The 17,576-nt window shown below is 39.7% G+C and overlaps 2 protein-coding genes across 2 annotated transcripts; one reads left to right on the top strand and one right to left on the bottom strand.

Annotated features, from left to right (window-relative positions):
- Positions 1–1,292: 1,292 nt before the first annotated feature.
- tubgcp2 (tubulin gamma complex component 2) lies at positions 1,293–11,562 on the bottom strand. The gene is made up of 18 exons (XM_008437475.2): positions 11,406–11,562; positions 10,877–11,040; positions 10,122–10,250; positions 9,801–9,968; positions 8,895–9,051; positions 8,594–8,801; positions 7,812–8,011; positions 7,349–7,538; positions 6,838–6,983; positions 6,578–6,758; positions 6,285–6,465; positions 5,682–5,854; positions 5,067–5,195; positions 4,263–4,383; positions 4,041–4,184; positions 3,428–3,544; positions 2,847–3,004; positions 1,293–1,623 (listed from the first exon to the last, which is right to left on the bottom strand). The coding sequence occupies exons 2-18, from the start codon at positions 11,024–11,026 to the stop codon at positions 1,548–1,550; spliced, it is 2,628 nt and encodes an 875-aa protein (XP_008435697.1). The 5' UTR covers positions 11,027–11,040; positions 11,406–11,562; the 3' UTR covers positions 1,293–1,547.
- An 890-nt stretch (positions 11,563–12,452) lies between these two features.
- On the top strand, positions 12,453–17,449 carry kctd2 (potassium channel tetramerization domain containing 2). Its single transcript, XM_008437474.3, has 6 exons — positions 12,453–13,116; positions 14,365–14,473; positions 14,568–14,659; positions 14,818–14,913; positions 15,142–15,267; positions 15,877–17,449. The coding sequence occupies exons 1-6, from the start codon at positions 12,763–12,765 to the stop codon at positions 15,904–15,906; spliced, it is 807 nt and encodes a 268-aa protein (XP_008435696.1). The 5' UTR covers positions 12,453–12,762; the 3' UTR covers positions 15,907–17,449.
- The last annotated feature ends 127 nt before the right edge of the window (positions 17,450–17,576 follow it).

Genomic DNA, 17,576 nt, shown 5'->3' with positions numbered 1-17,576 from the left:
AGGAAAACATTTAATATGTCAAAACAAAACAAAAATGCAGAAATGTGGGCTTATCAAAAAGTATGTTTAGAACCTAATACCTACATTTACATTTTCAAACAAGTACCCTTACACTGACAAACCACACCAGAGCACATTTTCTAACGTATTTTTATTCTTAAAAGAAAAAGTAAAATTAAATATGACCAATGCCTATTTATGTAAGGTTGTTCCATTTGTTATACAGGTCATGCACTTCGTATTTGTTTGGGAATTGTGCAGCTATTTTTACCACTTTTTTCTTCCACTAAACTTTCTCTTTGTAAACAGTTAAATAGTTTATCTATGGTTTATCCTCTTTGTAGAGAGTAAACCATAGAAAGATCAAGTAAGCGACCTCTTCAGTGAATGCAATTCAGTTTTCTCTGTGGTCATTTGTTCCAAAGTGTATAAACTGAACTGGGTAAATAAAACACAACATAAAAAATCTAATGGTTAGGTTCAAATCCATTTTTCTCTAATAGGCTGCAACAAACTCAAGTAGAACTGGCAACAAAAAACCCGACTGTCTTCTCTAACCTTGAGAAGGCATGTTGTAATGTCTGGCACAAAGTCAGCAGAAATATCTTCTAAACGTTTTCTGATAATCACCAGCATTATTCCTCTCTTATCTCTACATGTTTCAGATATTTTCTGGCTGCCTCACTGAACTAAAATGGAAATGGTTGAAGTCTGGAGTGACCTCTTAAGTGAATTATTAGATTTAACTCAAAGTCTGTTAGTTTAAAGAGAAGCCTTTGCCTTCTTTACCTTTAACTAAGTGCAGCTCAATTGTCACCGTTTTTCAGGGGTGAAAGTAGTTTTAAATTCTTTCTTAATTTCTCCAACTCTTGCTCTAACACAGTGCTTCTCAATTCCAGTCCTCAGGCCCCCCTGCTCTGCATGTTTTAGATGTGCCTCTGTTCCAGAACAGCCGATTCAAATGATTGCATGACCATCAAATACTGCAGAAACCTGTTAATCACCCAGAGATTCAATCCAGGTGTGTGGCAGAAGGGAAACACCTAAAACATGCAGGTCAGGGGGGCATGAGGACTGGAATTGAGAAACATTTCTCTAACAGCAGTTCTCTTTGTGGTTAATCATGGGCTTTTATTCTGAATTCACAAAAGCATTTCCTGTTGAAGTTGTGTGCATTTGACCACCATATCAGCAAACAAACCAGCAAAATTATTTAGCATTTTTCTTAAACTAACAAATAAATGCATGAGGTTGTTCACATGGGGATTTTTTGAAATACAAAGATAGCTGACTAAAGATTACAAGTTTTATTTAACTTCAAATACACATTTCCACTATACAGGTACAATAAGTTACCAACAATGAGTTGCATTTCTCAAAGCTGAAGCACTAATATGACTCTGCACATTAAAACTACATTTCATACAGTATTATATAACAATATACACATAGATGCATCGGTGCAGACAACTGCAGCACCGTGGTTAGGTTGGCGCTCTGAGTTTTTGCAGAATGATATTTTAATTCCAAACGCAGGAGAAGACATGCTACGCTGCAGCTTTCTGACTGCGCTCCACAGCCATCCTCTCCAGCTGCTCTGTGTAGAACCCGTTAAAGTCCAGCCTGTGGAGTCAAACGCATCAGGACTTCCTTTTAAAACCGTTTGAAACTGATGATAAAGCATTGTTACTTTAATTGCACAAGTTAATAATAAAGCTACTTAAGATGATCAATTTGACATTTTTTTTAAAGTTGTGCAAAGATCACAGGTTACAATCAACTAAGTTCAAATGTTCAAAATATTTTACTGGCATTCATGCAATAATGTAAAAATTACATATAAATATCTAAATACTCTAAATAGTGGTGTGTGTGTTTGTATTCATCCTGTTCTGTCCCTGTAGGTAAAAGTTTTGGGGTGTTTGTCTTGCTAGTAGGTGAATCTGATTTCAGAACCATCAGAGCACAGATGTTGAATCCAGATACACATTTCAGATGTTTTTATTTGTTAAAAAAATATCAGAAATCCACATCTTACTTTCTTTCCACTATCTTTCTTTCCACTATCTATCACATGAAATCCAAACCAAATACATTAAAGTTTTTGGATGCAATGAGACTATGAAAACTTTAGCAAGGCAGAGTATATCAGAAAATATATCTGGTCACCTTTTGACTTCCATATTTATCAAGTGAGCGTAAGTTTTTGGTTGAAATCTTTCTAGAAAAGATCACATAATCATGATCCAGGCTTCATTTTCAGGCCATTTTGATTCAGCATCTCTTTGCTCTCTCTAAGCCGGAGCATTGCAACCACTTACCACACGTAAACTGATGACGCACAACTTCTGTTTCAATGCATGATCACAGTTTCTTACTGTCATTGATGACTGTGCCCATTAAATGGAGCAAAGGGGCCAGAATCCACTCCATCTTAATGCAGTAAAGACAAAAAACCCAAATGCTTTTGGTCCAAAGTGGACTCAATGAGATTTTATTGTAATCCTTAAATATAAATTTTTTTTTAATATAATTGTTGTGTACTTTTCTAACACCATTGTACACGGTTTTAATAAACTGTGTACGAATGGTGCTACATAAATACATACGACTCACTTATTAAGAATGTATTTCTGGGGTCACAAGTCTCTAAACCTGTCATTGGGTTAGATTTCTAAATGTTTGAGAAACACCAGACCTAAAGTAAACCAAGTAGTGAATTTGCCTGGGTTGTGAATCATCCAGATTAAAAATAGAAGTTACAAAACCCAACCCCGGTTTGCTCTGGGTAACAATGAAGGGAAGCTTAAGAGCTGTAAAGTTAGAAGTGGTGCTGCTGAGTTTACCTGTAGATGATGCTGATCATGCTGTGCTCGCAGTCGTTGGTGCTGTAGATGCTCAGCTTGTCCAGCAGGTCCAGCAGCATCATGCTAAAGTTGCTGTCGAACTTCCCGATGGTGGCTTCGAAGCTGGTGTCTGACTGGAGGCCGTCCTCGGTTACAAACTGAAGCAGCAAAGAGAAACGCAAACTGGACGATCAACAAAACGGATGGCATTTTTCATTCTCTGGTTTAGTGAATCTGGCTTAATTTAACTGGAGGGTTAAGTTAACAGTAATTCATTCCTGCCCAGTGCTCACATGGTAACTATTTATATCACTTTTTTTCCTTTTTGGTCAATACACTCCAACCTACTTTCTACTGTATACACAACATTAAGTAAAAATTGATTGAGTGACTTTAATTCTATAATCTCTAACACACGTTCAGTGACAAATTATTTTTAAAAAAATGTAAAAAAAGTAGACTGAAATGTATTGGTTCATATTTGGTACAACACAGTGAAATTAAACATCTCATTTACCATTAATAGCAGCAGGGTGAGTTTCTAAGAGGGCAGAGTTGTAAGGAGCATCGTCTTTAAGTACCTTTGTGTTTGGCCTTTTTTTCTCGGCCTCATCCAGCTGTTCTCTTGCAGCTGCAGGTCTGTCCGCCACTCCCTGTCCGTGGGACAGGCGCTCCAGCCTCATGCTCTGGGTAAATGTCTATAAGACCAGAGACAGAATATTACTTTTCAGGCAACTCAGAGGAAGAAATCAGATCTCCGAAAGCTAAATAAAAAAATCCAGATTAGTCTTCACAAATGCACTCAGAGAAAAACCAACTTGCACAGTTCAAGCAAGTTGAAGTATTAGTTAGTGGTAGCCTCAATCGTCTCAGTGCACAGAACTCGGTGCAGACTTTTTAAGAATGCAAGGACAGCCTGAATCCTGCTGACCTAAAACAGAAAAAGTTCAGTCTGAATTACTGTCCAACAATGAGAAAAAAAAGTTTTATAGTGTATGTAAATATCTAGTTACATACTGAGCTTCTGTCAGAACAGGAAACAGCCACATCCTGTGGATTCATGCTTTTTTTTTTTAACTTCAGGCTATTTTTGAAACCTCTTTCCTAATGATTTATTCGAGACGTCGGCCGTTTGAACCCTACAGTTTGAGCTGATCAATTTTTTTTTCTTGTCATTTTCCCACTTCCACAGACCTGTATGCAGTTGGTGAACATCACGCAGACGGACATGAGCTTGGAGAAGATCCTGAGCAGCTCGGGGTTCGTCAGCATGCAGTCCTTCAGACAGTTGTCCAGGAAGCTGGTGTGATGGCACAGGACGTCGTCGATGTTCGAAGCCTGACGAAGGAGAGCAAACAGTCAGTGGTGGAGACGGATTAAACCTGCGTGAGGATTTGTTGGAAACGATTCTCTCACGGTTTTCAGGTTGTTCTCCATGATGTGCCAGGTCGGCTCCATCACCTCGAACATCATGTAGTACTGGATGTTCTGAATGAAGTTGAGCATCCGCTGCCGCAGGGCGAACGCAGCTGCGAACCTGTGCAAAGGTCACCTTTAACTCAAATATCACCACTTTAGATGTCCTTCTTATGTGTCTCCTAAGTGCATTTTGTAAAGATTTTAACTTTTTTTTTTTTTTTACAGTATTTGCATCCATTTTTAGTGTTTACTCATTACAAATATGATTCTTCTATCATCAGTTTCTATGACTAATGTCTAACAATAATAATAATTAGGGATGTCCCGATTAAATCCCAGGTTATGTCTCGATTTCAGGTGAATCCCACATTTTTTGGGGGATTGTATTTTTTTTTTACGTCTGGAATAACAGAATCTAAACTTTTTCTTCCTCAGAGCAGCTGAAACATTATTCTAAGTTTTAAGATGTTCAAAATAAAGTGTCAGCTCTCTGGAGCAGGAGAGATTTCATCTGCATATGATTACCTGGAACTGCATTGAAATATGTATCAGGCTTAATTATGAAAGAGTTATATCCATACAGACAGCAGAGACGTTCACAAGTCGCCCTTTTTTTTTTTTTCCAAAGTCCAAAGTCTCAAGCTTTTCATCTGAAGTAAACATTTTCTCATTAAATCCACACCATGCATGTCTCCTCTCTCCCTGCAAATTCATTTTCCATCAAGTATTTGTTTTTTTTTGTTTGTTGTACTTTTCTACCTTTTCTTCACTTTTGGAAAACATTCAATTCTTAAAACTCACCATTTAGCAGAAGGCAAAGAATACAACTTGAAGTCTTTGTTGCTGATCCAGACGTTGCACAGCAGCCGCTCCACGTGTTTGCAGTAAAACATGTGTCTGAAAAGCATCTGGTACCTGGTCAGCGCTTTCCTAAAAGGATGAAAAAGATCGTCAAAGTTTTTTTACTCGTTTCCAAACAAACGAGTAAACGGGTTTCACAGATTTGAATAAATATCTGATTGGCTTTGACAATAATCCACTGTTAAATAGTGGAATCGTATGTCTGTGTTAATAAATAGAGTCTCTGCCTATTAAAAAAAATCCTGATACCTTTGCTTCAGTTTTCCTCTCTGACCTTTCACATTTTAAATGTCACCTTTTCCATCAATTTTTAACGAAACTAGTCAGCTTAACCAACATCAACTGTGATGTTCAAGGTTTTCTGTTTATATTTCAGTTTAGGCTTACAACACATCTGCTTCACAGTCAGCAGCCCCCACTTTGAATTTTAACTAAAACACAACGTTTATCCAGAAAAGTCATTTGAAACTGAAGGTTATGTTTGCAGATTTCTGTTCAACGCTATTTTAAGTTTAAAATAAAAAAAATCTATGTTCAAGTGCGATTAAGCGGAACCTGTTGATGATGAGCGACAGCGGCCACTTGACAATGTAGTCGAAGGAGAAGGCCTCCAGCCCACTAAGGGCCCCATCGGTGGGCTCCGCGTTAATGATGGCCTTCTCCTGCTTGGTCTCAATGGCGAGGACTCGCAGCAGCTGAGTAATCACATCATGAGGCATCAAGTCGATCTAAGAAGGTGGACGTCAAAAAAAAAAAAAAAGGGAGCATTTTTTTTACCATGTATGGCATAAAGATTTTGATGAACTTGGGTTGTTTTTTTCCCTCACTTGTTTTCTGTTGATTTATCCTTTCCCCCAATAAGAACTAAACAATTTAACTTGCTATCCATAAAAATAAAAAAATCCCCCCCCCCAAAATTAAGGGAAGATTTAATTTTAGCTCGTTCAATGTTAAACATTTAAAAAGAAAAACACATAAACACAAAATTAAGGAATTAAATTCCATATTGTCCCAGGATGTGTAGAAACCGAGGGGTGTGTACGAGGAAGGCAATGAAATTGAGGTAAAGACTCTCCAGGCTGTTTCTGCATGATCTGACTGAAACCAAACCATGTCGACACAACCGTAAAGCAAAGCAGTGATGCGACTTTCTCCCACCTTCAGGTCGTCTTTGAAGGGGTCGGTGTTGGCTGTGCTCATCCTCAGAGCCAGCTCCAGCAACGCTTCCAGTCGGGGAGGAACAATGTCATCCACTGGTTTCTTTAGCTCCTCCTCCGTCAGGTCCATGAAGTGCACAAAGAAATCTCCTTTGTCCATTAAAAAGTAGTGCTTGATTGACCTGGTGGACATTAAGTAGAGGCTTATGATTTAAGGTCGGCAGGTTGAGTCGCTTCACTCCATGGGTGGAGAACGAGCAGAAACTTTGGCTGCAGCAGCCCTCCATCATTCACCTGAGACGTAAAACCAACTCCTTCTCGTCCATGAGAAAGTCCAGCAGGACCTTGCTGGCGTAGTTGTAAGCTTTCTCGATCTGCTCCACGTAGGCCCGTTCCTTCAGCGTGTACAGCACCTCCTTGGCATCCGGACACGTCACATCTCGCCCGCACTCCCGCACCACATTCAGGTACTTTCCTACAAAATAGTGTAAAAAAAAAAAAACTGTTAAAATGCAGGAACTAAAAAGTCGCTTTATGCTTTTGTTTGTCCTTACCTGTGCTCAGTATTTTGTCGGCCATTTTCTGGAGAAACGAGGGGATCCGGTGCTGTACGATGGTGTATCTCTGATCCCAGTATTTGTCGTTGTAGTCTTCCTGGATTTTCTCCTTCTGCAGCTCGTGCTCCTCCACCATAAACTCGCTGTGCAGCAACGAAATGCAGACACACACTAAGAACATCCCCAAGTCTTTTTTGCAGCATCATACCGCTTCTTATTTTATCACATTACAACCACAAACTTTGCATTTTGTTGGCATTGTATGTCATAGACTGACACAAAATACTGCATAAATTGCTAGATGAACAGAAAATGATAAACGTTCGGATTTGTTTCTCAAGTGTATCAAGATAAAAGAAGTGAAAAAGCATACTTATAACAAAAATAACCAAAACATTTTTCTTCTACTTTGTTTTTATGCAAATCTAGAAGTAAAAGTTGTAACAAGATCAAATTTGACAAGGTTCAATAAGAAATACTTCTCTCTTTCTGATGTAGCTGTACGAACCTGTAGGGATCCTTGATGATTCCTCTGTAGATCCACTTCTCCAGGATTTCAAAGTACGGGACGCTGGCTGCTTTAGTGAGGTAGAGGCACAGCTCCTGAGCCTGGCTGTCGCCCGTGTAGTTGAAGGTCCGGTCATGAAGAAGGCTCAGCGTCGCGCCGCCCATACATTCCCCTTTGTCCAAAGAAGAAGCTGAAAGATGTATTTTCACAGAAAACGGTTAGTGAGAGTCATTTCAGCTAGAGTTGTTGCCGTTCATGAGGTAATACATGACTATTTTTATTTGAAAGGTCTTCTGAAGAACAGAAGATTGCTTTATTAAAAGCAGGTATGCATTTTGCTGTTTGTGCCTGCAGCGCCCTCTGGTGAGATCGTCAAGCAAAACAAACTTGGTTGAAACTGCAGACAGAAGCAGGGACTACAGAGTCAAATATCAGATCAAAAAAAAAGCTTTCTGCTTCTTACCAATAGACGCCAGGATCTCCATGGTCCTCATGGTGGGTTGGATGTAGAACCAGAGTTTCTGCAGAGACAGAAGGCCTTGCCGGTGGAGGTGCTCCAGCTGAGTGACCAGGATCAGGTACTCCTTCATCAGGGTCCTCATCGCCGCCGTCAGCGCGTGGTTCACCTGGCCGTACTCAAACGACGACTTCTCCTCAATGAACCTGGAAAACACATTTAAGTAGGTCGAAAAGAATCAAGTTTAAAAGTTCAACCTTCTAAGTAACTCATTATTCCCCGCTATTTGGGGGAATCTCTCGAAAACAGATCCAGTCAGTCAGCATGTGGATTATACTGAAACTTCACAGCAGAGTAAAATGTCTTATGAATTATTTTCTGGATTCTAACACATTTGTCATGATTTTCCTCAGTTCTTAATCCTTAGTAGCAAATATATCCTACAGCTCTAAGTGAGTAAAGAAAACATTAGTTTTCTGAGAATTTTTTCTTGGAAGAAAAGTGACTAAACAGAAATTAATTTCTGTAATTTTTAAGCTCTAATCATGTAACGTAGCTGTAGGAAAACCAAAATGTGATTATTACAAGTGAAGAGAGAAGGACAGACCACCGTAGTACAAAGATGACGCCATTAAAAGGAGTATTTACTTGAACGAGGAGGGAAGTCCAAAATGACCTACATTTTTTTATCATAAAGCAGTAGATTTTAAGCGTTTGTTTCTGTTCCTGTTGATGATTACAGTATAATCATGAAAATGACAACCTAAGACTCTGTTTCTTCTCTTTACCGTGTTATAGTTGAGTAATATGATGCGACTGGCAATATTCTGTTAACCAGCTCCTTGATGGACATGTCCAGCGTTGCATCAACTATAAAAGAGCGGTTCTGCCTCCCCAGCACAGGCTGAGCGGTGATGTCTCGTCCGTCCACCCCAACCAGGACGAACAGCAGATCCTCAACCACAAGCTGCTCCTGAGAGGGGAGGGGCAACGTGCCTGGCCACAAGAGGTTAAAAAAAAATTACACAGGAATCAGCACAGAAACACACAAGTGGCATAAATCAGGAGGACAGTCCGCTCCGTGTGTACCGATGGTGACAGCTTGATCTGCAGGAGCAGGGCTGGTGATGAAGTCTCCTATGAGAGCGGGACGGTCGTAGACCCAGTTAGGAAACACGGGGTTGGGCTGTGTGGGGTTCTTCTTGTTGTGTTTGTCTCTCAGCATCTTCCGTGTGACTTCAGCAGGCTAAGGTCACAAAAAAGTTAAACGCGACAAATTTTTGCTGGACTACAAATTGTTATTGCGATGTGGAGGATCTTCAGCATGGTCTGAATATTTAAAAAGTCTGATTTTTTCTTTCCCCTGACAAGTGATCAAATGAAATTAAACGCTGCCAGGTTGTGCCCACACAAACACAACTCTTCAGTATGAATGTTGAAACTGCAGGAAGACGACTCAAGAGTTAGCAACGAGGTATTAGAAAACTAAAGTCACATAAAGCACAGAGATGTAAGAAGTTATTTAAAAATGAATCTGTATTTTTTTGACATATTGTTTTGACATGTCACATGAGCATTTACACTTTAGGAGACATCAAGTATGTGAGAGAGGTACCTTTGAAAATATGGTTTTACTATATTTTTTAACAGGCTTTAACCGATTACTTTTTCATTCTCTTGCAGTGATAATGAGCTGTAAACATGTCACTAGATGTCGTAAAAAAAAAACTTCTTTTCATACGTCTCTGAGCTTCCTCCAACTTCATTTTAAACACCAGTAAAAAAAAAAAATCTACCTCTGAGACATCTTTACTCAGTGACCGTCCACACCTAAAACTGTTGTTGTCACGGCAACCTGGTAGCTGTTACTAGACTCAGCTCAGCGACTGGAAAACGACCAGATTTTTTGAGCTGCCAACCAGTCAGGACCAAAGAAGATGAGAATCATCCGCCTCCAAGTCACCAGACGATTTTACTTATTTATTTTTAACTCACCAAAGGGGCGTTGGAGCTGGCCGCCACGTTGCCGAGCTTCTTCCGCAGTTCATCCAGCTCCTGCATGGACATCTTTGTGGTGGTTTGAGGCAGAGTGTAACTGGTCGCAGTGGTTGGGTTTGTAGACTCTGACCTCTCTTTGGCATTGTGTTGTAGAGACTGAAGTGTCTAAAATATAAACACAGCCAAAGCAGTTGGAAAGGTTACCGATGCTGAAAAACGTTCTATGTTTAGCAGTAAAATGTTTCTATGAAATGTTTGAAAAAGGAAAAATTAAAAAAAGAAAAATCACTCCAAATGTGCTGTGCTTTCACACTTTACCTCTTTATCCTCACAAAGTTTGGAGAGCATATATACCAGAGGGTCAAGATTGCGGACATTTTTCGACTTCAGCTCCTCGTATTTCCTCAGAAAGTCTTCAGGTGTTTTTGAGAACTCTGCTAATTTCACCTGAAAAATTATACAAAATAAATTTAATTTAAAAACAAAATATTTCCCTGGCAACATATCTCCAGAGTTTTCCACAATGTATTATAAGCCTGGTAGTCCACCAGGCTTTACTTGTGCACCCATCAGGCTAAGCATCACTTATTTATTTAAGTTTTTTTTTTTTTTTTCAAATGTTTGCATTTTTAAAGACTTTATAGTTGGTGTTCAGATATTAATCTTCCAATCTTTCAATGACATCATTATCAAGTGATATTTTCAAATTTCTCGTCAACTTTAAACATTTTTTAACTCAAAAACACGACAGGCTGTTGCATGAATGACTGCCCGAGCGCCCCAACCACAGGGCTTAGCAAGTTTCCTGAGGGAAACCTTGCATCTCCTTTCATTAATGAATGCAAAATCATATTTTAACTCTCAGTATAGTTTGTGATACCTACGTGTATATCAAAATTTTGTTCCATTGAAAAATGTATAAATATTTAAAATTTTCAGAAGGCAGTAAAAGAAAACATCAACAAAAAATGACCAGCAAGTCATAGTTGGATGCAACTGAACAGGGGATGCTTTTTGACCTCGTTTCTGTCCTCTTTACATGTCTCATACTTGTATTGGTGTGTGTGACCCACCTTGGCACTGTGAGCAGAGACTGTGGTCGTGACATAGGGAGTCCTGTGTTTCTGCAGCAGGTCGATATATCCCTCCGCCCCATCCCCTCCTCGGACCTGCAGGAGGCTGAGCAGCTCGTTCACATCGTGGTGGATCCTGAATTCACTCATGATGGCTGTGGCAGCTGAAAGGAAGACATTTTATTATGTTTAAATAGAGAGGTTGGGACTAGCTAAGCTCTACTTCAGAGAAACATCTGCACCAGAACTGCTGATTCAAATGGACAATAGTCTTAGCAAGCTTATCCTAATATAACTGGATTCTAAACAATTTTAACAGCTGTTTGTTCCACTTAACAACGATAGCGCGTAGCTGCAGTTTACGTTTTCTGATGCTAAAAAGCTAACTAGCCTGCAAGATGTAGCTGCTAAATAGTTGATAGCTCACCTAGTTAAGAAATAAAACAATAAACACCAAAATATAACAATATTATACCCTTTTCCTCAGCCGTAATATATATACAGCAAAACTCTAAGGTTGGTACAATACCTGTTGGTCGAATTAAATAACAGATTTCAACAGCAGAGCTACCAAACGCGCCCACCACCACTCAAATTCTCCTTCTTCGTTTAAAAACATTTCTATCTGTTACTCAACACTGGCCTCTAGAGGTCAAAATCACACACTGTGCTCCATTTTCTGGTTTTATCAAGTTCTGAAAAGATAACCATTTTAAGTGTTGATGTTAGCAAATAGTAACAAGTTATTTGACTTTAATAGTTAGATAAGCTTTAATTTCTTTTAAAAAAAAAGAAACGAAAGTTTTTTTTAAAAAAAGTTATATTGCTAAAACTAAGGAAAAATACATCAGTGATTTTCTAATTGTAAAAATAACAACTGAATGACTACAAATTGAGATACAAGAGAGGGAAAATACAATGCAGTATTTAAAAAGAACAAAATCGACATACTTTTGATAAGTATAATTCAGACAGTATAATTCATTAATTATAATAATTCGTTTTATTCTCTATGATTATGAGTTTGCATTTTGCGGAGTGCACAAATAACAGTTCTTGTAATCTTTTGAAAATTACAGTTGAAGTTTTTAATACTACATATTTATTTTATTTGTTGACTTGGTTTTGAGACAGACTTAAGTACAAGTGTAGATGTAATATTTGCTCTATTTTGTAGCGGTGTTCAACTGCTTGTTGCACAGAAAATGAGTTGCAAACACAACTGCAACTCTGGTTATCTTTTATACTTAGCTTTTTTTCCCTCACAGAGCTTGCGTGTAATACGTGTGCCTGTATTGCTCTGAACGACCAGCTTCCTTTGCAGTTACCTTTTTAGTGTTGTGTCAAATAAAGTAGTCTTGTCTGTGAATATAGATCATAATAACATAGTTTCAGAATTAAAAATAAGTTTTCATTGGTCTTAATAATCCTAGTAATTGGTACAATATTTTTCAGTTGAATTATGTAGTATTATAAATTTTTATTGCACGTGTACCTTTGCAAAGAAAACAACAACAAAAATCACTGTGCAGAGTAAGCAAAGCTTTTATTTTGAAAAACCATGACACAGAGGAAGTAAACAGTAATCACGTTACAACCCGGAAGAATTGCCCTTCTCTGAATAACGTTTGAATAGCAAAGAATGACCACTGTATCTTTGGAAGAACCGATTAACGACAGGACTGCAGAGGTCTTCCAGCTGCTAGTGGTCATATTTGTGTCCTAATCTGCGGTGTGTGTAGGTGGAGGCGGCAACGCCCTGATGCCCTCGGAGAACAATCCCCCCGTTCTGTTTACAACCAGTCGGCTGGGAGAAACTGGTTCCCCGCAGTGGGTCGTTAGCTAAACGGTTCTGCCGTGAGTGTTGTTTAGAAGGGGGGAAAAAAATGGCTGAACTGCATGTCGTGGAACCGAGTGGAACGGCGACCATAGAGCAGTCCGAACATCGCGACGTTCGGGGTTCGATGCGTCTGGCGTCGCCCACTCTCTTGGTTCCTCCGCGGAGCAGCAATCAGCTTAGCCCCGGCGGAGGCGGGGGCAGCGGCAGGTCGGTGTTCGGCTTTCCGCTGAAGAGCAACCCAAGCTCGCCGTCCGAACCGTTAGACAAGCCGGGCTCACGGTGGGTTCGGCTTAATGTTGGCGGAACCTACTTCATCACGACCAAACAGACATTATGTAGGGATCCCAAGTCTTTCTTGTTCCGACTGTGTCAAGAAGATCCTGACCTGGATTCTGATAAAGTGAGTGCACTTAAAGATACTACATGTTGGTGTTTTCTACCAATAAATGTACATTGACAATTAAAAAAAAACATTAGATGATGAAGTAATTAATTACTCCACATGATTGCACAAAATAATTTTTTTTTATAAAGCACTCAAAATTATACACTACTAATTGTCTGAAGAGTTAGATTCTAAATAATGAGTCGAAAGGGGTGCTAGAGTTCATGTCTGATGGACACAAGGCATCTTACTGTCATAAAACCTGCACTTGGCTTTTGCTCCAAATGTTTGTTTTGTAATTGGGCTACTGGCTGCGTTGACCCCTCAAAAGCCGATTTTGTTTACATTCGTCTAGCTATCCCCACGAATTGTGGAGGAAATAGCATCACAAAGCTGTTTGTAACCCGCTTCGTTTTTTTCCATCTGCTTTAGCTAGCATTCATAAAACAAGTAAATGCTGCATTACTCTTAAAACGCCTTAAAGTGACAGTTTGTCAGTACAGCAGCACTCCTTCTCTCTCACATAGTATTACTGGTATTACATTTAGCCATGTCAATGGTATGGGGGCTGTTCTGGAAGCTCATGTGTGTTGGGGCTATAACTGGTAGATTTGGGCTAATTGAAAGTTTGTAATAATCCTGGAGTTCTTTAGAAAACCAAGCCTTTTGGTTTAAATGACTTTACTTGAAATTGTTGCTAAAGAAAAGGAAATTCGACCATTCCAGTCTACACCGGCCCCCCTCACAAACTGCTTTGAAGTGTTTTGCCGTTGCCAATGTCAAAGTTCAAACATTTTTAGCCACAGCAATACGGTTAGCAAGTAAACAAAACTGTTCTTTAAGTGCTTAAATACAATGGAGGGAACAAATTGTCCACAGTTACTGATGATGTGTCAGTGTATGTATAAAATGCTGTTGGATCTATGGAAACTCTGGCTTTAACAAAAGGATGGAAACGATCAGATGCCAGGAAATTCCTTCCAGGACAGCTGAACTTTATCACTGGATGATCTGAATCACTATAATTGATGGCAGATGTGAGCTGAAGAAGACTGAATGCTTAAACAGAATCGTAAGATCCTTCAACAAAGCAGCAGTTTAAAGTAGTCACCAAACAAAAATACAAAAAAACAAAAACAGATTTGCGCCATTGCTCGTCTTCAGTTCCACACTGATGCCATGCAGTCCATTGGTAAAGCTCTGGTTTTCAATGCGGAACAGTCAGAGCAAGATGACCGGTCACTGTTGTGTGATTAATGACAGGACGAGACCGGAGCCTACCTTATCGACAGGGACCCCACGTACTTCGGCCCCATCCTGAATTACCTTCGACACGGAAAGCTGATCATGGATAAGAACCTGGCTGAGGAAGGTAACGCAGAACAGCATCTGACAGTGAACGCTGTAATCGGCGCCATCGGAACATCTCGATTTAAAATAATAACTTAAATTCACCAATGTTTTAGGCGTTCTCGAAGAAGCCGAGTTCTACAACATCGCCTCCCTGGTGAGGCTGGTCAAAGAGCGAATACGGGACAACGAGAACCGAACGTCTCAGGTAACGTGAGACCAAACGGGCAACAGAGCAGCAGAACAGGCTCATCTGTTGTGCAGAAACAACTTAAATAATTGTGAACTTGCTTTCAGATGATTGATGTTTATTTGTGTGCGTGTGCGTGTGCGTGTGTGTGTGTGTGCGTGTGCGGCGTCCCTCAGGGCCCTGTGAAGCACGTGTATCGAGTACTGCAGTGCCAGGAGGAGGAACTCACACAGATGGTCTCAACCATGTCGGACGGTTGGAAATTTGAGCAGGTGCAGATAACTAAGCTTTTGCTTCCGGCATTTATTTTAAAGCTAATTTTACATCAGATGCTTAAGCAAAATCTTTTAGCTCCTACATTTCATGCTCAAAGGTAACTATGTAGCAGCCAGGCTGAACTTGATTAACTTCCTAGTTTACTTTTGCATTTTTTAAATAAAAAGTGATATAGAAGTATAACTGTTGGGGGTTTTTTTTGTTTGTTTTTTTTTTATCTCCAGCTTATCAGCATTGGCTCCTCCTACAACTATGGCAACGAGGACCAGGCAGAGTTTCTGTGCGTCGTTTCCCGGGAACTCAACAACTCGACGAATGGCATCGTTATCGAGCCCACAGAGAAAGCCAAGGTTGGTGTTTGGGAACTTTTAAGCAAGTAGCTGGGCATGTGGATAATAAAAAAAATCAGTTTTACCAACACTAAAACTTCCAATAATCTCAATAAAAAGTGTGGATGCACAGATAACTTTGGGTGACCTATCAATGAAAATGATCAATCAACCTTAATTTTCTAATCTTATCTATTTTGTCAAAGGTCTAAAAATCAACCTCTGTCCTCTTTTGCTTTGCCGTGAGAAGGGTTTGACTGATAGACCGGTCCACCAGGTCATATCTGCTCGTTTGCAACAATAGTTACCTCTCCGTTGCCAACTTAGCAACTTTCTTGCTATATTTAACAACATTTCAGACAAAAGAAATTGGCATCGGCCAAAATCTGAATCAACAGGTCAGGCTTTTAAAAGATCTGGAGATTTTACAGAAAACTGCAATCTGTGCACCCCTAATTAGTATTTAAGGGGTGAGAAGTGAAAATAAGTTTCACTTTTTAAATTAAATCATTTAACTTGTTGTAGGATTTACTGCATGGATGCATCACCTTTACAAAAACCAACAACAACAAAAGATTTAGAATAATCTCAAATCTCTCTTTTAATTCAACTTTTGCTTCTGGCCCTCAGATCCTTCAAGAGCGAGGCTCCCGGATGTGAGGAGCCGGCGAGTCGGAGCGGAACCAACGGCACCATCAAAAACACGAGCGCACACTCCAGTTATCATCGGTCAGCCAGCTGCCCCCCCTCCTCCAGCGTGCCTTTCCACCGCGGAGGCTCCCCGACGCCTCCTCGTCTTTAGCGTTGCAAGGCGACCCCGGCTTCTCTCCTCGTTTCTTCTCCTCGTTTTAAAGACACGACGAGTGAGGCGATTCTCCTCTTTGACTGTGACGATGAAGTTTCGTTGATCTCACTGGATGGATGCACAGAATACATCCTCTTTTCCTTTTAGCGGCTTTTATCAGATCTGGGATGCTCGCTGTGCGTCACAAATTTGGATCAATTCAGCAGAAACTCCGCAGGACCCGAGCATAAAGGAATTAAAAGGACTCCTTTGTTGTTGTTTTTTTTTTTAACCCCGGCTGCAAACGGAGCCTCGACACAGCAGATTTCCTCGTTACTTATAGAGACGGTGCCTAACAGGCGCAGCGTCTTCTCCGCTCGTTAACGACTCACAGAGAAGAAGGAAGAGGCCCTTTTTTTTCCTTTCCGTTTCCTGTATGCGGCTCATTTCGACCTGTGAAAATTTTGAATATTTCCACGCAAAAGGAAGCAGCTGACTCAAAACAGACCATTACTCCACTAGTGCACAAACGTGTCCAGGCATGTAAGGAATCTATATTAAAACCTATATAGTCGTCAAGATGAAAATATATGAAATTTTGAATGCAAACGGTGTAATTACTGACTTCTGTATCATAGCTGTCCTATATTTACATATTCTTGTGGGTGAGTTTATTTAAACAAGGGGGGTATATATCAGTTTTGTTACCAAACGCCCGTTAGAGTGTGAGTTTGTGTGTGCAGTGCCTCTCTTGCTTTCTGTCCATCACTGAAATATCACACTTTTCACCTGCACGTTTTCTGTAGTGTACCTGAAAAGAAAAAGGAAACAAGCAAACAAACAAAAAAACAAAGGTGTTTTACAACTTATATATCCTACTTTGATCTATTGCATATCTTAAAATTGTAATTGGGGATGAAGAAACCTTTCGCTCGTTGCCGTTGGAGCTTAAAAGTGTGGCGAGGTTCGAACCGTGGCCAGTCCGTAATCTGCCTCAACACATTTGCTGCGTCTTGTGTTTACTTCTCAGCTTTGCAGCCAAATATCGTCTCACAGTCTGCAGCATGTGTAGCAGCAGCGGCGTGAGCGAACTGTCCTTAACAAATTACAGTTGAAAAGTTTATATATTGATTTATTCTACTAGCGGGGATATGTTTCAAGTGTTAATCTCTGCTTGTTCATTTTGATAAAAAGAGACTTTTAGCCAAAGGAAACCTAAAAATTCAGCTTTTCAGAAAATTTGAATATTGCATAACACCACCAAAAATAGAACACAGTTGTTAGTTCATGTAATCATGATTGTTAACTTAAGCTGTCCAGAAGACGCTCGTCGACACTTTCCATGTAGAAATTAAGTCACAAAGCTCATTGTTCACAGAAAGCTGTAGCCAAGAATATTGATGGAAAGTTGGTTGGAAGTATTAATAATAATAAAAAAAAAGTACCAGAAAAAAAGCTTTAAATATATTATTGATGTACAAGGAAGCTAGTTAATGTGAGTTTCACTTTTTGGATTCTAATATCAATGTATTGATTTAGTTGAGAT

This window comes from Poecilia reticulata, chromosome 19 (genome assembly GCF_904066995.2).
Source record: "Poecilia reticulata chromosome 19, P_reticulata-male-v2, whole genome shotgun sequence".
NCBI lineage: Eukaryota > Metazoa > Chordata > Actinopteri > Cyprinodontiformes > Poeciliidae > Poecilia > Poecilia reticulata.
Note: the sequence above shows the minus strand (reverse complement) of the source record. Positions and strands in the feature narration are given on the sequence as shown.